At 39.2% G+C, this 23,670-nt stretch overlaps 1 protein-coding gene across 1 annotated transcript in view; it reads right to left on the bottom strand.

Annotated features, from left to right (window-relative positions):
* Positions 1 to 23,670, bottom strand: part of LYST (lysosomal trafficking regulator) — a 127,226-nt gene that overhangs the window by 77,135 nt on the left and 26,421 nt on the right. Inside the window, exons 5-16 of the mRNA XM_029911041.1 lie at positions 22,358 to 22,584; positions 19,280 to 19,346; positions 17,677 to 17,786; positions 16,313 to 16,733; positions 14,349 to 14,493; positions 10,847 to 11,020; positions 9,414 to 9,571; positions 8,992 to 9,182; positions 6,931 to 7,176; positions 4,892 to 5,065; positions 3,063 to 3,212; positions 2,182 to 2,319 (exon numbers count right to left, since the gene is read on the bottom strand). Of these exons, the coding sequence (XP_029766901.1) occupies positions 2,182 to 2,319; positions 3,063 to 3,212; positions 4,892 to 5,065; positions 6,931 to 7,176; positions 8,992 to 9,182; positions 9,414 to 9,571; positions 10,847 to 11,020; positions 14,349 to 14,493; positions 16,313 to 16,733; positions 17,677 to 17,786; positions 19,280 to 19,346; positions 22,358 to 22,584 (2,201 nt within the window). The remainder of the gene's footprint in view (positions 1 to 2,181; positions 2,320 to 3,062; positions 3,213 to 4,891; positions 5,066 to 6,930; positions 7,177 to 8,991; positions 9,183 to 9,413; positions 9,572 to 10,846; positions 11,021 to 14,348; positions 14,494 to 16,312; positions 16,734 to 17,676; positions 17,787 to 19,279; positions 19,347 to 22,357; positions 22,585 to 23,670) is intronic.

Below are 23,670 nucleotides of genomic sequence, written 5' to 3'. Positions count from 1 at the left end.
TCTAACTGCCTCTTCTTCAGGCACTTAATTTTGTAAATCTGGCCCCTAATCTGGACTATGGACCAACTGCTTAGTAATGTTACTTGTATTACAACACAGAAGTGCTTGAAATTAGCAATTGCTATTTTTTCCCTGAACTCTTCTAGGAGTTAAGTTTAAAAGGCAAATCCACTTACAATAATTTATTAGAATCATAACACACACACAGGAGTGAGACTATTATTGCATAGGGCATTGGTTAGATCAAATTGTTAAGTGCTCACAATGTGTTCGGTGCTGTACAAGACAGACTAAAATGGTTCTGTACTGGGAAGCACAGCCTATGAGAGTCAGATGTAAAACAAAATGTAAAACAAAAGGAGCAGATGGGATGAAAAAATGTCATTTTCTTCCCAGTTGCTTTAAAGGTTAAGAGAGTTTGAGGTAATTTTCTCTAACAGGGGAGGAAGTGATGTGAATCGAAGATATTGAAAATTATATAAAAGATGAGTTTGAGCAGTGCCTTACATAATAGGCTTCAACTAGGGAACATGGTCTTAAAAAAAGATAAACTAGGAAGTTATGCACAGCTGCAACAGAAGTAACAACAGACATGGAAATACTGTGTATGTGTTTCTGGAGAAAGTAATTAAGAAGAGTATGGTAAAGGAAAAATGGGATTAGATTAAAATAGAACATCTGTAAGGAATAAGTCATCTAGCTTCATGTCATGTTCTAATTAATGCTCTTAAGAGGCATGCAACTATAGTTAAAAGAAAGGTACTCCTGTTTGTGGCAGTATTTGACTTCAGATTATGAAAACAAGTCAAGCCATTTAAAAAAATCCAAAATTCTTTATTCAAATAGAATGAGAATCCTAGCATCATAGCAATAATAAAGAGGTATATTATAGTCATACCCCTTTAAGGATAGGCTATAATAATTTGTATCATTGCATTTTCTTAGGAAATAATATAAAAGTGACAGATGGTTATGTGTTAAATAAAGTTGAAACTGTGTTTCCGAAAACTTAGAACGGCTGATTACAAAAACACTAGCACTACCTGTGCTTTTCCTTAACAGTGATTTGAGAGTAAAGCTAGATAGATATTCAGTATGGAAGCTCTAATACATATTTGATGTTACATAGAACAGTGTTTTTCAAACCATGGGTCGTGACCCACCGCTGGGTCACCTTGCTCTGGTCAGCACCGCTGACTGGGACGTTAGAAGTCCTGTTGGCAGTGCTGTCCAGCTAAGGCAGGCTAGTGGCTACCTTTTCGACACTGCGCTGCACCCTGGAAACAGCCAGCAGCGAGTCCAGCTCCTAGGCGGGGGGGCCACGGGGCTCCGCGCGCTGCTCCTGCCCCGAGTACCAGCTCCGCACTCCCATTGGCTGGAAACCAGCCAATGGGAACTGGGGGGTGTGGAGGCCGGTGCCTGCGGGCAAGAATCACGCACCTTTGCCTAGGAGCCAGACTTGCTGCTGGCCACTTCCGGGGTGCAGCGTGGTCCATGGTGCCAGGACAGGCAGGAAGCCTGCCTCTGTACCCCCAACTGCGCCGCTGACTGGGAGCCGCCGGAAATAAGTCCGCACCCCAACCCTGTGCCCCCAATCCCCTGCCCTAGCCCTGAGCCCCCCCAAACCTGGAATCCTTCCTGCACCCCAAACCCCTCATCCCTGGCCCCAGCCCAGAGCCCTGACCCCCTCCCACACCCCAACCCACTGCTCCAGTTCAGAGCCCCTCCCACACTCTGAACCCCTCATCCCCAGCTCCGTTGGGTCACAGGCATCAACAATTTTCTTCAACTGGGTCCCCAGAAAAAAAAAAAATTTGAAAGCCAGACATAAAAGGACCATCTTAGCATTCCAGTGGCAATGTTCCAGTGGCAATGGGTATAGGAATGAGTCAACATCCCTTGCTCCTGAGGTTGGCAGGAATGGTAGCACTACACTCAGCCATTGGGGGTACTAGAGGATCTTGCATCACCCTCCGATGACCTCTACAACTGATGTGTTCTGGTGAAAATATCACCACTTCATAATGTCTGTTAGAAGGTAGGAAAAGGGAAGGACTAATCTTTATGGGGATCCTTGGAAAAGTAAAACTAAAAACATTGAAGAATGAGGTGCATTTTGTTTCTAATTTAAACGGAATTATTTACCAAGCACAAAATAATAGAGAAGAAGATTAAAAGTACCTGCAGAACCTGACACGTTAGCAGGAAGTGATGCACCACTTGAGCTTTTAACAGTTGTTTGATGTTAAACATCTGTTGGTGATGGTTAGCTCTGATAAGGATTTCCAGAGCTGCTAAAAGAGTTTCCCAAACACCTTGCTGAAAAACAAAACAAATAATAGTATAAAACAAGCAGCACCAAATATAGTAACAGTTCTATCTCCCCCTCTCTCTATTTTATAGGCGATGCTATCCTAGTTTCAACAGATTAAGAAGGTAATATGAAGCGTTATAACTGAATCAAGATGCTTTTTAACAGTATTTGCATGCAAAGAAGGAAGAGGAAAATTAAAAATTAGTTCCAAACTCTGACCTAGAAGCAGCATGTTAAGGGGCATAATTTAGTTTTTAATCCTTAAAATTTGAGATTCTTTTAACGTCTATACCAAGTTTTGCAAAGTTAATGAAAAACATCAAAAAATTATAATTGTATGCAGTGTTGTAGCCGTATTAGTCCCAGAGTATTGGAGAGACAGGGTGGGTGAGGTTCTCTCTTTGAGGTCACCTAAAGAGCTCTAGGTAAGCTTGAAAGCTAGTCTCTCTTGCCAACAGAAGTTGGTCCAATAAAAGATATAACGTCACCCACCTTCTCTCTCCAAAAATGTATAACAAAATTGAAGGATTTGCAATTATACCCTTGCTATAACACTGAATGCAGTCATGCAGATCTGTGCTATATTTAGTTTTATTCTGGGTACAGACTATTTTGGTAGCTGTTCAAATCCCCAAACAAGTATGTAGAGAACCATTTCAGACTAAGTAAGGATGATGACAAAAAGGAAGTACTGTACTTTTCTTAGACAGGAATCCATTTTATTTATCTGTATAAAGAAGGTAAATACCTGTGCTTTAGACCATATCTTCCAATCAAGCAGCAACTCTTCTAACAATTTAATATCTTGGATTACTGCAGTGGAATCTGCATCAAGCATGAATTGTCCGCTCTCATTTATATTAAGAATCTCATCACTGCAGCAGCCTTCAAGAAGTGTCTTAAAACAGAAAAACAAAAGGACTTGAGGTTTTGATTGGAGTACTGAAGACCACAATTACAGCCATCCATATTTTAAGAAGAGTTGTTTCCAGCCCATCCTTATCTGCATCCTTTCTAGAATTATGATGCAACATAATAGGCAGCAGGTTTAAAACAAACAAAAGGAAGTACTTCTTCACACAACACAAAGTCAACTTGTGGAACTCTTTGCCAGAGGATGCTGTAAAGGCCAACACTATAACAGTGTTCAAAAAACAACTAGATAAATTCATGGAGGATAGGTCCATCAATGGGTATTAGCCAAGAAGGGCAGAGATGGTGTCCCTAGCCTCTGTTTGCCAGAATCTGGGAGTGGGTGACAGGATGGATCACTTGATTACCTGTTCTGTTCATTCCCTCTGGGGCACCTGGCATTGGCCATTGTCAGAAGACAGGACACTGGGCTAGATGAACCATTGGTCTGACCCAGTATGGCCGTTCTTATAGGTATACTTAATCCTGCACCAGCACTGGATTAGAGGTGGACTAGACCTCCCAAAAGTCCTACATTTCTAGGATTCTATGATATTTAAAGAAACCCCATATCTTTGTTTTCTCTTAAAAAGGCATTTTAGTAATCAGAAAGCCCAGAGAGCTTTTTATGGCTTAGCAGGCCTACTTTCCAGAAGTGATTAGTGAGTTTAGGTGCCCAATTTGACACCCCTTAGGAGGGGCCTGATCCTCAGAAGATTGGTGTACAGCACTTTCTGAAAATCAGGCCTCTCTTAGGCGTCTCAAGTTGGCCATCCAAAGACTAATCACTTTTGAAAGCCTTAGCTATAGACTAACTTCAGAAAAGATGTCTACAGAATTTAAGGATTGTAGTCCACTTTCTCAATAGGGCAATGCACACATACATCATATGCCCATTTCAAATAAACATTCTCAAGCAAAAATGAAGCTTTGAAAGATTCAAAGGCAGTCATTGGGATGGTCTCCTCCAAAGGACACCTATTCCTGTGGTTCCCTGAGAACCCTGCAGTTTTCCTCCCAGGTATAATACAATTCTTATGTAAGGTTCATATGCCTTACATCCATCAAATACCCTTGTCAGGAATTCCTGTGCCTACAAAGTAGATCAAAAACATTTCCATCATAGAGCAGGTGTTCCAAAAGAAATGCTACCAGGATTACTGTTTATGAAAACTACATGTAAGGGATTACATAGATAACAGTTTTTGCTTTCAAGATTTATCCAAACACTTCCTCCCCTCTTCACAAAACATCCTACACCATCTACTGTCACAGCATACAGTGAACAGTGTCAGTTCAGTTCCCTCTAAAATAATATTTTTAGCTTCCACTTCCGATTTAAGATTTCACCTGTAGGTTTCTAAAAATTGATCTTCTGTTTAGCTTGTCATCTTAAAATAACTTTGCCAAGTGGGGGACAATTATAGAAAATTGTATTTGCAGTTGTTTCTTTCCCCTCAAACCCAAGTGGTTTCTGTAACATTCTCTCATTTCACCCATCCTCTCTGTTTCTGGATTGAAGGCAATTGTTCCTGCATTGGACGGGCTCCAAACCAAAAATCTGCATCTCAAGTAGGGCTTCAAATCTAGGACTAAGAGCATAGCGGATGTTCTAAACAACCATATAGTCCAAATTAAACTATACAAACATTAACAGCATTATACCTTCAAAATGTGAAATCCAACAATACACTTGGGTTTAATCAACACCTGATGAATCATGGAATATCCATTACAGTTTTCCATCTCTTGTATTCTCTGTTGATTGTATTTTGTTAACGACAGTATAACTTGTAGTGCTAAAGCTTGAGTCTCTTCACAGTTGCTGATATCTATAACCTAAAAATAAGCCAGTTTTAATAATTCAAGTGATAAACATATTTGATAGAGCTAGTGTAATGAGCAGATTTATAGATATTCTGTAGAAAGTATTAATTACATGACTCCAGACTACAATTTGTCTTAAAGTTCAATTAGGCTCTCATATCTATACAGAAATACTACTCCATTATTCTACCTAAAAACACAGGATTTCCAATGGAGTTAATGAAGATTTTCCAACAAGTCTGAGACCCATGACAAAGATCATCCCCGCTGGAGTGAAAAAAAGATGCTCCAAAAAATAAAACTAGAGCAGAAAAGTGTAAACAGCTCCCTTTCATTCTGGGAAATCACATATGCAGCACCTGCTCAATGAGGTTGAGTATTTTATATAAAGAGGAGGAGACGCTTCCTAAATGCTATAAAAGCACCTTCATTTATGGCTCCTGGAGATCTAGAACATGGCAGACTGCCTATAATTATAGCAGTCTGCTCCAATGTTAAAACTATTACACATAGCACAGAGGTAGTGGTAGCTGTGCTGCTGGATAAAGCTGGTAAACAAACAATACAAATATGGAAGAAGTAAACAATGGGAATGCAGTCCTGGACCCTACGAGAGACAACCCATAACATTTGAATTAAGTCAGAGGTGTACGAGAAGGAAGGCTCAACTGACTTTGTACACATTCATATCCTACTCTGTTGTGTACATGTAACAATGCTGCATTTCCAACACCTGTGCTGTTTGACAGCTCTAAAATCATGCTTCATTGATGTGAACGCTGTGTATGGTAGAATGTGTAGTTATGTAAAACTTAAGTAACACAGTAAAAATTAATAGGAATAATTTCCATTGCAGATTTTGCCTGAACACCAGAGAGCCTCATTCCCCTACAAATTGATTCCCCTATATGACTTATCAATAAGATAATAATTTGATGGATTGTGCAAATGAGTCTTGGAATCACATTAATAAACTTTGGGAAACCAGATATTCCAAGTACAAGGACTCCACTTTAGCCCCAGTACCTGCCTTGATTTGTTTCATTTAATTTTTTTTTTTTTTTTTTTTTTAGATAATCATTCTGAGTAAGGGATTTAGTTTTGATCAGACCTTTTTGTTAGGCCATTTTTAATTTATTTAGATTTTACCCCAAAATTAAGCAAGCCCTATGAACTGCTTGTGCCCCTCCCCCTGCCCAGGATAGCATCCTTTTAGGTTTAAAGACATTCAGAGATTATTCGATCTAATTTGTATCATTTTGTCAGATGTGCACAGTGCATAAAAGAGGTGAATTTGGTCCCATACTTTTATTACATGCACTATAAACACACAAAGTCTTCGTGCTAAAAAAATAGAACTCCTATGAAGAGGTCCATTGTATTTCAAAACAATTTTTTTTGGAACAGCAGTTTGTAACCAACACATGAATTCAAATATTTATATGTGAATAAGAAACAATGGCACAGGTTAATAAAAAGATTAAACAAAAGTTACATTTTCATTATATAAACTCCAAAATATTTTAAACACAAGTCATATCTTGATATTTAAGAGGCTAATACCTCCATAAAGTCAGATGCAATGTACATTAACACACATTATACTTTCAATATTTTTGAGTTTAATTTGCACAGGAACTTGCAGGATATAATCACAAGCTGTTACAACAGCTTCTTGTTTCTTTTAAGATGCACAGTAACCACATTGCGTTGGTTGGTTATGTTACAAGCTACATTTTCCATAATGTCAAAGGCATAATTTTTAAAAAATAAGTGAGAATACTACATTTCAAAATTCTAACGAGAGAGCTGAGTCTTAAACCACAATAGATGTGCTAGACTGAGGGGAAAAAAATATTTAACTTTAAAACTCTTACCCTAGCAAAGAGAAAGACAAATGCACCTGTTCCTCCAACCTCATGCAGTATGCCCTGAAGAGTTTTATATTCAACAGGCTGAAGCATTTTCAGGTGATGAGGATCCAATAAATTGCTCTGCACTTCTTTTGAACTGAAAGGTCTCTGAGAGGGCACAGTTTTCACTTGACCTTTCAGTCTAATAACAGGTTCATAGATGGTGTACTGAGCAGGGCAGCAAGTGGTATAGACAACAGCGAGACTTTCCTGAAACAGACATTTAAGAAAATTCCAGTTTCTAATCAGTTCTTACTTTGCCTTAAAGAATACAGAATAAGCTTATGGCCTAGGAAATACAGAGCAGTAGCTTCAATAAACTTGTTTCTACTCCTCTCTCAAAATAATTTTTCTAAATATACATTTGAGAGGTGGAGACATGATGTGGTTCCCAGGCTTTTGTCAAGATATTTGAAAATAGTGACTGCTTTCAGAAATCTGAGATTTCCCTTCCGCCTTTCCCCCAAAACTTTTAGAAGTATTGTACATTAAAAAAAAAAAAAAAAAAAGTTATTTGCTGGTGGAAGGGATTGACAAGCTTCACTTCCATTTAAAAAAAAAAAAAAAAGGAAAATTTTAGTAATGCCTCATAGTAAAGACTACAGGTGCTCCTTTCAAGTAAAAAAGGATTGCTATAACACAATTTTCACCTTCAACTCTGTTCTCGGGTCTTGTAATCTGCTCACATACCAACATTCTTAAAGATGATGCCTAATACACAGAAGACTACTTCAAAATCCTCAGTAGAGGAGGTGAAAAGGTAATGAAATTAGAGCGAAATTCACTTCTATCATAAAATAAATAATTCACCCCTCAACTCCAGACAGGGCTAAATAGTACAGAAGAAGCAGCTTGCACGGGGTTAATGTCATACTTTTAGAAAAAAACAGGCTATGCTTTCGTTTGAAAAATTACAAAAAAAATTTCTCTGCAAGTCTTAAAAAAAAAAAATCAACTCACTCATGAACAAACTATATTTCTCTGAACATTTTGCTATTTTAATTTTTAGTTTTTCCTTTACTGTGAAGCAAAATAAGATAATAAAAGTTATGTCACTCTGGTTCATTAGGCCTTCCACCTACACCACTCTTCTATCTTCTCTCCCCTCCAGCCCATTCAGAAGTCTCTCTAATACCTGTAAGCAGGGGTGTGTGCAGGAATTTAAGTTTGACTGCTTTTTGAGGAGCATGCTAAAACACACACAAATGAAAGGTTCGTGTGAACACCCCCCCACACCCATGCCCAGCACTCCAGCAGATTTCTTGGGATGCCTCTGACCGGGACGCTCAGCAGTGAGGAGGCAGCGACACTGTGTCCCTGCAGCCCGGGGAAGGGAGGAAGCAGCAGGGCTGCTGGCTGCCAGCTGTGCTCCTCCTCCTCCCACCCCTACAGTTGCTACTTCTCCTTCCCTGCTGCTGGAGTCCCAGCCCTGCTGCCTGCTTTGCAGATCAACCACTGAGGTGAGTCGGGGGTGGAGGCAGAGGCAACAAATGGGACTCCAGCAGCAGGGAAGGAGAAGCAGTAGCCGTAGCAGTGAGAAGAGGAGGAGCTCAGCCAGCAGCCCTGCTGCTTCCTCCCTCCCCAGGCTGCAGGGCCACATGGAGATTTTTGGGGAGATTTTTCCCCTGCTTGTCCTCCCGTTGTGCACGCCTTTACCTGTAAGCTTCATGTTCAGCCAGACTCAATTAACAATTAACAGAACAGCAAGTGAAGACAAAATCTTGATGAATAATGGAGGGGGCAAAAGTCATCCGCTACTTGCTAGGAAGGTGCCCAACTCAACATCCATTGAAATCAATGGGAATTCTTTCCACTGATTTCTTATTGAAGTCAATCAGGCCTCAGGGAAACTCCCATTCTTGGAGAGCAGAGGGCCTCAAACAAAGAACGCAAAACAAACAGAACTACAAATAAAATCTCTTGTACAGACCAGGATTTCTGTGCCAATGCAATTTAAGGCCCCGATTTGTTAATGCACTGCTAAGAGTTTAAGAACCCAGGCTTTAACTTGGACTAGAAACTTACAATTAAAGGTCCAACGTCCACTTCTTTCTTTTTCATGAAGAGTTCCTTAATTTGTTCACACTGTAGAATGTCTTTACTTATGTATTTGGAGTAGTCGGTCATTGTTTTGCCATATTTACAAGGCATTATAGAGGTAAAGTCTGGCCCACAGGCGTATAGGTAGAATGCTTCCTCTGGACCAATCTTTGCACCTAAGCAGAAAAATAAAAATCTTCACACTATTTACAATAATTCATATGCAAGCAACACTCAATTCAGGGATCTCTTTAGTATTTAGTAGAACTTTTATTTTTTGTTGTAGTAAGTTTGCATGTTAAAAAGTTTCTGTTTAGCTCATATTTACACTATCTTTACATTCAAAACATGTAAGTTAAGTGGAAAAAGTTATATGTATATTTTTTTGCCTTTAAATAGATAAATACCATTAAAGAGAAGCAGATTTCCCAGATCCCATTTCCCAGCCAATTGTAGCAGTTCTTCTTGGGATGATATGCAATGACCAACCATACAAAATGTTTTATTGCTGTCAGATAAACTTGTTTTTCTTGGTAGAGTGTAATCTAAATTGATCTCACGTTTCCTAAAATATAAATAAAAAAGCAAAAGTTTAAATATTGCAAAGTTCTTGAAAAACCTATCAGAATTTCCATCTAAAATATTCAAAGTAAGGTAAATTTGATTAACTTTCCAGGATCGTATTCATTTTTAATATTAAAAGATACACTGTCAAGATATAAAATTAAACATATTAGCCTCTTAAATTACTACAAAAGCTTTAAGAATATATTTATAATGCATTTAACCATTTATACTACTTATTGTTTGTATTTCACTCAGTTTAGATAGTGAACTTAGAGACTACTAGTTTCACTTCCTTGTCAGCAATTAAATTGCTGTTATGGCTTGAGGGACACAGCAGAATTACAAGGTGCATAAAATTAACTCCGCGCCCTTGCCAAAAAACCTCTCTCACTAAAGCAAACAGCAGTTGTACACTGACAACTAACTAGTTAATCTGAAATTGGATTTGTAATTCTAAACAATACTGTGCAACTGGTAGAACAATTGTAATATTGTTACACCAGAACGAAGATTTCCCAAGTCACTTGCCTGCCGAACAGATTCTAAATTTTTTTTTTTTTTTTTTAAAAGGAAGGAATTCACATTTTTTTTAGTAGATCATATATTTTAGAAGGCAGCATACCGACCACAGATTAATACTTCAAACACAGAATCTACACATCCTCCAGGATCTACACTTTAAGAGCAGAAGATAGTTCTCAGACATTCAATGCCTTCCTTCTCCTCCTCCCTCTCCAACTCATTCTCAAAAAAATGAGTGTCCCCTCCTCCCGACCCTCCCATAACATGCCTTCCTTCTCAGCCAGGCACCAAAACCACAAACCATTCCTCCTTCCCTTCCACAGATCAACTGCCTTCTTTATGTTTGTTAGCAGCTTGTGCCTTGGAAATGATGCCGGCTACTAGCTCCATGCAGGTACCCTTTCTGACCCCAGTCTGAATTCCTGTAGTGTCCTGCCTACTCTACTGGTTCCTGACTGGAGGAGGAGGAGGAGGAGGGGAACCAGTACAAAAAATCACAGTGAGGGTAATTGGTCATGTATGGGGCATGGGCCCGAGGCTGAATATGGATTCTGAAAGCAGATGAGAACTCACTATGCAAAATGTCCCTCTTTTCCCACCCCAAGAATTGAGTCTCAACACTGTCCCCGCTATGAACCCTGGCTCAGTGACCTCTCTCTTCACCAGGAAAACCTTAAGGAATTAGTCTGTTTCCACTAGCTGGCTTCTTAAAGATTTAGTTACAGCGTGAATTTTCTGAAGTGTACTTTACCTCTGACCACAGACCCATAGCGACAGTTCTCCATGGATATTCTTCTTGCCTTCTGGCTGTTGCAAGTACGTTATTGCCAAATGCTGCCACTTGCCTATAAGGAAAATGTTCTCTGGTGATTCAGCCTGTGCTAGCAGGCCAGCTTTCATTTCATCATTTGGATCCATACACATACTACAAAAATAGCAAAGGAAGAAACAGGTAAAGAGATATGGATATCTACTTTTATTTATATTTCTAAAACTGCATTTCTAACTGGGTCTAAGGTCAATTTTATTCTAAAATACTTTTTAACTTTCATTTAAAGAGAGTCCAGCGGAGGGCAACGAATATGATTAGGGGGCTGGGGCACATGACTTAAGAGGAGCGGCTGAGGGAACTGGGCTTATTTAGTCTGCAGAAGAGAAGAGTGAGGGGGGATTTGATAGCAGCCTTCAGCTACCTGAAGGGGGGGTCCAAAGAGGATGGAGCTAGGCTGTTCTCAGTGGTGGCAGATGATAGAAGAAGCAATGGTCTCAAGTTGCAGTGGGGGAGGTCTAGGTTGGATATTAGGAAACACTATTTCACTAGGAGTGTGGTGAAGCACTGGAATGGGTTACCTAGGGAGGTGGTGGAATCTCCATCCTTAGAGGTTTTTAAGACCCAGCTTGACAAAGCCCTGGCTGGGATGATTTAGTTGGTGTTGGTCCTGCTTTGAGCAGGGGATTGGACTAGATGACCTCCTGAGGTCTCTTCCAACCTTAATATTCTATGATTCTATTAATTATAGACATTCTAAATATAAAAGAACAGGAGTACTTGTGGCACCTTAGAGACTAACAAATTTATTAGAGCATAAGCTTTCGTGGGCAGGTGACATCAGGAATCATAATACTCAAAAACCAGTGGGAGAACACTTTAACCTGTCTGGCCATTCTATGACAGACCTGCGGGTGGCTATCTTAAAACAGAAAAACTTCAAAAACCAGACTCCAACGAGAGACTGCTGAGCTGGAATTGATATGCAAACTAGACACAATCAACTCAGGGTTAAATAGGGATTGGGAATGGCTGAGCCATTACAAACATTGAATCTATCTCCCCTTGTAAGTATTCTCACACTTGCTTCTTATCAAACTGTCTGTACTTGGCTATCTTGATTATCACTTCAAAAGTTTTTTTTCCTCTTACTTAATTGGCCTCTCAGAGTTGGTAAGACAACTCCCACCTGTTCATGCTCTCTGTATGTATGTGTATATATATATACTCTGAAACCATTCTAAATATAGAGAGCTGTGATCTTTTGGGCTGAGCACCTAAGTATGAGTCAGGAACTCTTGACATTGTAGCCTGGGGAAAGTCACTTACATTCTCTCTGCCTGAATTTCCCTAGATATAAAATAAGAATAATACTCCCTTACTTCACTGGGGTGTTGTGAGGGTTACTACATTAAAAAAAAAGGTAATGAAACACTTGGATACAACCTGTTCTAAAAGTCAAATTATCTCATTACCTACTTTAGGGGGGTGTAAAATTATGTTTGTGAACAGCTTAGAAGATTAAAACCATATACAAATGCTAAGTATTAAATCAGATCATGGGTTTTTCACCCATGGAATATAAGCAATTTGAAAAAAAACAGCCGATATGATTGTTAAAAATGAGTGACTCTGACTAATGCACTGTTTCAACTGTTCATGACTTTAAAGTTTTGCCAGGAGACAATGCTCAGGGTAGTGGACAGCCTAAATCAATTACAATTTCTGAAAATTGTATCTTACAAAGAACTGACTGAATGCTGAAATCTTCATTAAATTCATTTTAAAAGATGCAATGCATACAGAATTAGTTGCAACATTTTTGCAACAGAAAAGAAAGATCATACAAATAAAACCTGAGCAAATATTTATCACCAGGGCAGCTTAAATGAAGTTACAGTTTGTTACAGTACCAGCAACAGAAATAGAAAGGAGACTCCACCACAGATGTAGTATAAACAGAGAGAGACTAAGAGCAACACCTCAATTCTTAAACTTTAGTGGTAGCCTGTAAAATTTAGTCGTACTGGCATAGCATTTTACTTACGTTTTCAGAGATGCAAATACCTTTCTAGCAAATAATTTCTACGAAGAGGCCCCTTTAAAAGCTACTTCATTCTTTAGAAAGCTTGAGGGCAACCCCACCAACAACACCCACTGCTTCTGCTACCGTCCATATAAGGCTGTGTGAAATTGTCATAACTAAAAATGCATTTACATTTTTACAAAGCCAAAAGTCTGAAAAACATGGCATAGGAAACAAATACTTTTGTTTCCTATGAATGAACAAAAACAGCAGAAACAGTCACACCTCCAGGAACCACCCTGCATTAGCAGGTAACCCAGTCATGGGAAGTTCAATTTTCAAATTTAGATGAAAGATTCAACATTTGGGTGCTCAAATCAGAACAAATCCAAGAACCTCAAACATTAGCCAGTTTAGCCCCACAATATCTCTGAGGTAGGTAAGAATTAAGCTCATCTGTGAAATAAGGATAAGCAACTAGCCCAAGGTTTTGCAGAAAATCTCTAGCAGAACCAGGAACAGAAGCCAGATTTCCCAATTTCCAGTCCAATCTCCTAACAAGATAACCCTCTTTTCTCTTTAAAAGGCATTGTTATTTGGGTGCCTATAGTAGGTGTCAGTCTCAGGGTCCAAGTACAGTTGTTTGTATAAAAAACAAAAACAACATGTTTGTTTATTAGCTGCTGCTAAGAGCCAAAAAGGGGAGGCAGGTTAGGGCCACGTTGCAGTTAGTTGTAACTCCATTAAAAACTCCAATCTGCTGGTTGATGTCCACAAATTTACACATTATGATGGACACCAACCAGCAGATAAGAATTTTAAGTTAGACCCAAAGTTGGCCTGATCAGGAGGATAACTATCAGCCTATCCTAAAGTTGATTGGATCCAAGGTTAGAACAATTCAGCACTCACCATTTCCATCTCCCCAGGAAAGACAACATTCTTCCATTCCATTTTGATAAGGCTCTCACCTTACTGCCTCTCTTCCTCTGTCATGCTGCCTCCTATACTTGGAACAGCCTCCCTATTCTTATGCATCAATTACATTCTCTTCCTTCATCCACCTATCCAAGAAGCTTCGCTCCTTCCTTCTCAATTCCTTCATCCCTCAGCTGCTGTCCTTTATTAGCTCTTATTTGTCTTACATCTCTTACAACTTGCTCTGCACAGGCATAGGATCATGCCTACCTGGAAAAAGATGAAAGGCTGGAGCCAAAGCCTGTACACAGGGAAGGTTTCTTTAGGTTTGTAAAGCACCGTGCCATAAATTTATAGCATGATGTCAATGATCTTTCTGTTCTAAGTAAGCAATAATCTACAGGCCATACATATACATAGCTTTGTCTTCTATCCTGGGGCTGACTCCATGCTACTACTCCAGGTCAGCTTGCACAAGATGTCATACATTATGGAATTTACAATTCTTCCTACTTTTGGGCTAACAGAAATATACAGTACCGAAATATGAACGCTCCAGTGTTCAAATCAGCCCAGACTTGTATCATCAATGCTTTGGAACCCAATGAAATTATATGAATGCAGCCATCTTCAATAAGTTTGTCCCCCAAGTTAAGGTACTCCATTCGTACAGATTTGCTTTCTTCTAGGAAAATAAATAGATATTAAATAAAATAGCATATATAGCATTTATAATTAACTAGACCATGACTACAACAACATCTGTTTACAGTCCACAACATGCAAAAAAGCAGCTTATATATCATAAGAAACTTCTTTAAACGTGAATTGACTAGTATAAGCACTATGTTGTAGTTTCATTGTTGGAGACTTAGGTCTTCCTTGGTTAGGTCTATCTTACATTAAAGTTGACGTAAAGCACTCTCTAAAGGAGTGGTGGGCAACTTGCGGCCCATCAGGGTAATCCGCTGGCGGGCCACGAGACAGTTTGTTTACACTGACCATCCGCAGGCACAGCCACCCACAGCTCCCAGTGGCCACAGTTCACCATTCCCAGCCAATGGGAGATGCGGGAAGCAGCAGCCAGAATGTCCCTGTGGCCCGTGCCACATCCCGCAGCTCCCATTGGCGGGAAGAGCGAACCGCAGCCACTGGGAGCTGCGGGTGGCCATGCCTGCGGATGGTCAATGTAAACAAACTGTCTTGCAGCCCGCCAGCGGATTACCCTGATGGGCCGCGGGGGGCCTGTGGGCCGCAGGTTGCCCACCACTGCTCTAGAAGGTATCTCCACAGGCATGCATTTAAATTTTCCACTTTAGTTTAAGGGGAAAAGAAAACTCTGGAGGCAATAAATCTGCATGTTCTTTGAATCAGCATCTTTACACAGGGCCAGCGGTGCAGCTACTATAATTGTGTACAGGCACAAGTCACTTGTGTTTTAGGCCCTCACCCAGCAAAGCACTTAAGCACATGAGTTCCACTGAAGTCAACAGAACTGCTTGCATGCTTATAGTTAATCAGTTTAAGGGCTTTGTTGGACAGGAGCCTTAGTGTGCATCAATAAATAGAATGTTCTATGTACGGAATTTGTAAAATATTTTCCCTTCATCACCAAAAGCAAAGGCCTCAACTGGGAGCAGGCATACTAAGTTTTGGATTTCAGCCTTGTTACTGTAATCTTGGGTAAAAAGGGTTTGTGGTTAGAAGTTTAAAATGGGAAACTTATTTTTCCCTCCTTCACGGACTACAGTTTGACTAAATGTTTGCCCAGACGGTGAAATTTTTGAAAAGCTGTAGAAGCACATTAAAGCAAAAGGTTTCAGGGTTGGTGGTCCTGCTCGCAGCAGCAGTCCTTTCCTCAAATATGTAGTCTCATTTAATTCAGAGAAATTACTTGCTTGAATAAGGGTTTGAAACGATTTTGTAACCCGAATTATAATCGGCATTAATCAGCTCCCACTTAAAAACAAAACACTCTACAACTTCATCAACTTTTCAAATAAAGGACCAAAATGAACTCAAGAGACAGAAGCAGACTTCTCTAGAGAACCTCCAACTGAAAGTCAGAATACTTTCATTTCCTTAATATGGCTATGATGGCACAATAGGTATTTTATTATCTCTGGCTCCTAATTCAATGAGAACAATAGTAAGTAGTGCTGAGAAAGCAAGTGAGTCAAAGTGGGGGCAAACCCACTATGATACTTCTGAAATCAGTAATACCTTCTCTTATGGACACTTAAGGGTAACTTAAAAGTTCAACACTTTTAAATATTTTCACTGTTTTCAAGTTAAAGCTGGAAGTGGGAGATCATTCTACCACATCTTATCTGTCCCAAAAAAATATAAGGCCAAGTTCACTCTTGGGTGCCATACATTAACTGTAACAGTACAGAGCAGCTAATATTGAATTACAGCTTTCTGTTCAGCATTTTTATTGTGTATGTCTAGTAGAAATATCTGAAATCCCTCAGCTTTATAAGTTCAGTAATATTATAACTTACCTGTGCCATCAAAACTGCTCTCTCGCACAATTAGTGGTTTGCTTCTTTTCTTCTTCTTTCCTTTTTCTGTGCGACTTTCTGTTTCTTGAACACATTCCACATGAAACCACAATGAGACACTGAAGCCCTCAGACATGTGCGGCCAACAGTTTTGTCCCACCAAAGGCAGGTGGATTGGGGCTACGTGCCAAGAAGAAAGAAGCTGGTGAGTCAAATTCTCACCATCTGCTTCCTTCTTATTTTGTGAAAACTTTGCTCTTTTTAGTAGTCCTACGGTCTTGCTGTTGAGTGCACTAGTCGATTTTTGTGAAGAACTACTATTTAAATTTGAGCTCTTTAGCAAGGGGAAGGAGAGATATTGTAATGGACTCATATAGATATTCATCTCCACAATCTTCAAGATACCCTTAAGTAGTATCTCCTAAGAGAAATAAACCAGAAAAATAACCAGAATCAAATTGTGTTAACACTATATAGCCAATGCTAATGCGTAATATACAGCTTACACAGAGAGAAACCTCTTCATTTAAACTCAGATCCACATTTTCAGAAGTGGCCTCTGATTTTGCATGCCCAACTTAAGATACCTTAGCCTAATTTAGAGGTCCTGAGCACTAATTTCAAATCAAGTTGTAGGCTCCCAACATTTCTGAAGATTACAGCCAATGTTTCTCAAGTTAGACACCCAAAAAAAAATCTCATGCTACTTTTGAAACATTTCGGCCTCCATGTCTTCTTGCTTTGTTGGTTACTATTTAAATAAAATGCCTATACCATGAAGTTATTCTTCCAACATGGAACAGAATGAATGGAAGGATATTCAAAGTCTCCTGTACAAAACTACAGATTACAGTTCAGCAAAATGGCGACAAGCAATAGGCTCAAATATTGTTTTGGTTAACGTGAAAGTGCTTCCTGTTCACAAAACAATGGTAATTCCTGGGAAACTGGAAGGCTTTTTGCCCATGATGCAAACAACAACAGAAAGGACCTTCAATATAATTATCCCTCCTCTCACCATCTGTCTCCCCACTCCAAAACCCAGCCTTTCCTTGCACTTTAAGAATGAATGCTCAAGTCCCTCCATCAAAAAAATTCATTTATATTTATACCTCATCTCTTCTCTCCTACTCCTTCCACCACATTTTATTGTAACAAGCAAAATAGAAAAATAGATTCACTAACTAGTGTTTACACAGTGTAAATGGCACAGTTATATACATTCTAACCAGTAACATTATAACATGTTATAACAAGGTCCCTTAATAGTACCTGAAAGAAATGCATATATTGATTTGCCAGTCAATTTGTTCAGCCCCACTCTTTGTTGCATTAAGGAATTTTCTGATCTGTAGTATACTTACAGTACAAGGTGTTTCCTCTAAAAATATCCTCAAGAGAAGGGTTAGCTCTTCTGCACATGTCCTTGAGCTCATCAAAGACACCAGAAGCTCTACCAGCACTATCTGGCATGCTACATAGATGATAAAAAGGTATCAACATTTGCTTAAATAAAGAACATTTTTCCATATACAATATCATAGTATATTGCTGCCATAACTTGCTTTTGGACAACATTAAGATGAGACAGAATAAACTGACTGAAAACATTAGAACCAACATATTTTGTGACGCATACTCCATTAAGAATCTCAAGTTAAGAATATTAATGAATATAGCCTCACAGCTCTCATATGGGGCAGATATTTCCTGTTGCTAAATGGGAACACCAAACAGAGGAGTTAAGCATCTTACCCAATGTCACAGCAAATCTGTGGCAAAGGCAAGGAACAGAATACATCTAATAGGACCATAGTTCACTACACAATGAAAAATGTTTCTAGGTAAGTGGGCTACTACTTATGTGCAATATATTAAACAACTATTCACACATAAATGCCTAAAAGGAGAGAGAGTACCAAATTTTGAGTCTTTTATATACAACCTTACAATCAGATGAAATCCTATCATTCTACCATTTCTGTGACAAAAATCAGACGAAATGAATACAGATAATTTCATCTACCTCAGTAACTAAATTGGAATAGGCACTTCTGGCAAAAAAGCTTTTTTCCTTAAATTAAAAAAAAAAAAAAAAAAAAAAAAAAAAAAAAAAAAAAAAAAAAAAAATAAAAAAAAAAAAAAAAAAAAAAAAAAAAAAAAAAAAAAAAAAAAAAAAGTGAAATGGGAGCTGCCTGTTACCAAGACACAAATCTGGTCACTTCTAGGCTGGGTTTGTAGCAACCAGAAATCATTGCTACCAGACATTTATTCGATGGTTTAAATTATGTGCAATACAGGAAAGTTGGCTGGTCCACAATACACACATTACAATTAATTCGTATGGAAGTCTTAGGTAAGAAATCACAGGTTGCTTGGGTATAGAGATATTCTCACCTCAAAAGGTATCCCTACATAAATGGCCTACGATGAGGAGGCTTACACTGCCATGGCTGTACCTCTTGAGGACTTGATCCTCTAATATCAAGCTAAAACTTTCTGTGAATGCTAATTTCACTTTTAAACATTTAAAAACAAATCCATTGATTCTAAAATGTATTATAGAAGTAATAACGTAATTTTCTTTTGAAGAAGCTACACGGTCATCTACAAAATAGAAACACTAAATTAACACTAATCTCTTCGGTCCAGGTGTTCAGAAAACCTTTCAAATCTGCAGGTACACCTGTTTGGCATTATGCAGACTCCAATCATTCCCCCAGCAAAACCACCAGAACCAAAAAAACCCAACACTTTTGTATATAAAAGTGTAAAATGCAAGCAACTTGGATTGTACATATAAGTGTGGATATTTGCATGTGCCCATGGATGTGCTTGTCAGTTTTGCATGTTCATTAATAATAGCTGTGGGCTGAAAGTTTGAGCATATATACTTGTAACTGTATAACATATACATTATTATAATTTCAGCATTTCTTTAAAAGAGTAAACAACATTAATACCCACCATGAAAATTGGAGTCCTTCTGTATCAAGATATTTAGGAATCCTCCCAGAAGACTTTTTACAGTTCCCTGCAAGAGAAAACTTTGAAGTTAGGTATCTGAACAATTCACAATCAGTTTGAAGAGCAAAACTCAACAGAATTTGTTTTAAGTATTCCAATATATTCACAACTGATTTTGTCAAATAAAATGTTGTTAGTGATTTAATTGTGATTTTTAGTATGTGTTCTATCAAAGAACTACTGAATTTGCTTGCAAGATTCTGACTAGTTCAGATGCTTCTGATTATGAGACAGCCTTTGGGATCAAGGTGATTAAAGCATCAATTGTTGAGCCACTGCCAGTCTGGCAACTACTTGAGAACTCATTGTTCTTACAGACTACATTGCAGGAACCTATGTCATCTTTTCTGCATCACCACAAATTGATTAAGTACTGGCCTACAGTAATTTACTGTACAGATATAAGCAAATTACACATTCTCAGGTCAAGTAAAGGTGAAATAGTGTTTTAACATTTAAAGCAACCTCACTTTCACTGCTAGTAAAAAAAATTGCATCCTTCATAATCCAGTCTCAAACAATTTTTGTTCATAATCACTAAACTGATTAGTCCAATAGATTTGTATTCCTTTTCTTCTTTCTAAAGTCAACATTGTGTTAGATTTGGAAAAAGTATTCTTGTCACTTTCTAAAAAGAAATCAAATTATATATATTTTCTTGAGGCTTTTGAGTCTTCAGGAACGAGGTTTATTTAAAAAGTAAGCAACTAATTAATAAACATACAATCAACAACCTTCTTTCCTCATGGAGTCATAGGTGATTTGGGTTCTAAGGCTATCCCCTGAAGTTATTTATATTTTAAATCCATTAATTTGTATTAAAATACAGGATTTTCCACTTTTTCTCTGTCATAATAAAGCCTCAAACATCATAGGCAATACAATATGAAAAGACCACTAGATGGATTATTAACTTAGTCATAAAAATACCAGGTAAAGTCCATACAGGTAAAACTACCACAAGAGTTACATGACTATCATTTATCAAGAGAATGGTTTATATTTGTACCAAAAAGTCACAAAAGCATATTTAAAAAAAAAAAAAAAACAACAAAATAAAAACCACCAGTCATGAAGAAGATCTCATCCTAAATCAGATTAATCAGGTATTTTGTGTCTTTATTCTCAATTTGTCTGAAAACAGGAACTGAATCTCTAAGTATTATGGGAGGTAATTATAATAATTAATTATATTACTATGGCTCTTAGAAGCTGCAACTGTGCTTGGTACTGGATAAACACATAGTAAGACAACCCCTGTCCCAAAATTGTCCATCTTATCTATTTAAATGGAAACAAAGTGTGGCAGGGGAAACAGGAACAGAGAGGTGCCATGAGTTACCTTGTCACACAGCACATCAGCAGCCAAGCCAAGAACACACAAATCTCATGACTCTTAGATCAGAGTTGCTAAACCACCTTGTCTCTGCCAATGATCAACCAGAAGATTGCCCTAGGACACTTCACCAGGGAATCAAGGGCTTTCAAAAAAGAAGATAGGACTAATAACAGGGTGTAGATAAGAGATGGAGCAAGTGAGTCTGCCATCCAATAGAAAGTTATTTAGTAGCTTTAGAAATGTGTTTGTTTTTAAGACAGTGGCTGTCTGGCTCAGGTTTGCCTGTATAGAAAGGATTATGAAGAGATGAAGGGGGTGGGGGGGGGCAGGGTGAGGAGAGAGACAGCCAAACACATTACAGTAAGTTTGCAAAAATAATTTGAAGAATCAGTGTGGAGACAGTGAAGGTTTCCTGATACAGAGGGCATCAGTTGGGCCAGTTCCAGATCACTGGTTCCTGGGTAGTTAATGCTTCTAATTTCAACTGTAAAGCATATTTAATATTTTATTCTAAAGATTCCCTGTTTTCATATAGGCAAATGATTATATGAATGACAGATTTAACAGAAGATTTTTAGTACTTGCCACATTTTCCCCTTCATGGAGATATATCTAAAATAATTTATTATTGGTGTTCCTCTGACATAGAAGGCTAAACAAAAACGTCCTCTGAATTTCTTATTTTAAATTCCAATTTGTCTAAGTTGCCCAGAATCAACAAATGACACACAGGCCTTTCACAATTAACTTGGACATGCTAGTTTTTACAAAACTCTATGGTGGAACAAAATAAGAGCACAAAAAGCTTCAGAAATATTTAGAATGCCAATGTCTTTCAGGAGATCACAGGCATGTATTCATAGATCATGAATGGTCTTCTGCCATATGTGAGGTACAGGTTTGTTTTTAACTAGTCAGTCTATTTAATTGGATTACTTAATTTAAAAGGATTACATTAGCTCTGGGGCTGTAATGATTCCTGTGGACTGTATGGTGCTAGTAAAAGGGTGGACGGGAAAAAACAGGTAGCCAGAATGGAGGACTGAGAGTTATTGCTCCCGGATACACAAGTGTTTGGCCTTATGCTGGAGAGAGAAGGGGAGAGAGGTAATATCTTTTATTGGACTAACTTCTGTTGATGAGAGAAATAAGCTTTCAAGTGACACAGACCTGAAGAAGTGCTCTGTCAAAAAACTCATCTCCTTCACCAACAGAAACTGGTCCAATTAAAAAAAAATTAAAAAAAAAGTATTACCTCACCCACCCTGTCACTCTAATATCCTAAGCCCAAATTGACTACAACACTGGCCTGATACAGTAACATTTTTAAAATATGCTGATCAGCTGCAAAGCACTAGCCACAGCCCACAGTGACTATAAACAGTCATAGGCATAACAAGGCGTTGCAAACCTGAACTCAGAATCCAGACAGGTAAAACAGCTTTCAGTACATCGTTTAAAATATACCGTCTAGTAACTTACCTCTACACGTCACTAATTTGTAACTTTAGTCATATAAAAACATTTCAGTTTATATTAAATATTCCAATACGAAATAATGGATAGGATGCAAGAGTATATACTTGAATATTTTCATGGTTCTCTTGCACAATATTTTCATCAGTTTCCTATTAACATGCTATACAAGTTCTGTTTTGTTAATCACATTCATCTTCTACCTGTTGCATAAGGAAAGTGGCATTTTTCTCCTTTTGCCTGATGACTTTCAAAAAGCTCTGGAAAACATGGGCAAGTACATCTAGGCTTGGGTTGCCAGCTGAGAGCAAGTTCAATTCTAGCATACAGATTTCAGGGTATATTAATTCTCCTTGATTGATGTTTTCAATTAGGTCACTGGAATAACTTGAAGGGACCATGCATCCCGCTTCTCTTTTAGTGCCTGTTCCTGAAACAAAAACATACATTTTGTTGATTGGGGTTTTTTGTTTGTTAGTTATTGTTTGGTTTGGTTTTAAGACTACTACTACTTAAAGCAAAGACACTTGCCACACAAACAATTGCAAGTAGATTTATTAGACATCTTGTGCAAGTACTTCCGGTAAGCCATAAAAATTCTAGAATTCCCCTCTTATGCAGACAGATTTAAAGTACACTATACAGTTAGTCTTATAATATATACAGGAGTGTATGTCTAATATAAGGTTGCCAGGTGTCTCGTTTTCGACCGGAATGCCCGGTCAAAAAAGGGACTCTGGTGGCTCTGGTCAGCACTGCCAACTGAGCCATTAAAAGTCCAGTCGGCGGTGCTGCGGGTGTAAGGCAGGCTAGTGCCTACCTGCCCTGGCACCATGCTGTGCCCCCGAAGTGGCCAGCAGGTCCAGCTCCTAGGTGGGAGGGGCCATGGGGCTCCACACACTGCCCAAGCCCCTAGCACTGGCTCCGCACTCCCATTGGCCGGGAATCACAGCTAATGGGAGCTGGGGGGCAGTGCCTGCGGGCGAGAGCAGCGTGTGGAGCCTCCTGGCCTCCCCGCCTAGGAAACGGATCTGCTGGCTGCTTCTGGGGCACAGCATGGAGCCAGGACAGGGAGGGAGCCTGTCTTAGCCCCGTTGTGCTGCTGACTGGAAGCTGCCTGAGGTAAGCCCGTGCCCCAACCCTGAGCCCCAACCCCCTGCCCCAGCCCTGAGCCCCCCCCAAACCCAGAGCCCCCTCTTGCACCCCAAAGTCCTCATCCCCGGCTCCAGAGCCTGCACCCCCAGACCAGAGCCCGTACCCCCTCCTGCACCCCAACTTCCTGCCCCAGCCTGGAGCCCCCTCTGGCATCCTGAACCCTTCATTTCTGGCCCTACCCAGGCACCAGTACCCCCAGTTAGAACTCTTGCCTCCTCCTGCACCCCAACCCCCTTCCCCAGCCCAGTGAAAGTGAGTGAGGGTGGGGCAGAGCAAGCCACCGAGGGAGGGGGAAATGTAGTGAGCGGGGGCGGGGCCTTGGCCTCGGGGAAGGGGTGAGGCTAGGGTGTTCGGTTCTGTG

The sequence above is a fragment of the Terrapene carolina genome, unplaced genomic scaffold, assembly GCF_002925995.2.
Source record: "Terrapene carolina triunguis isolate 2854851 unplaced genomic scaffold, T_m_triunguis-2.0 Scaffold85, whole genome shotgun sequence".
Classification (NCBI taxonomy): Eukaryota; Metazoa; Chordata; order Testudines; family Emydidae; genus Terrapene; species Terrapene triunguis.
This window is presented reverse-complemented; position numbering and strand designations above follow the sequence as displayed.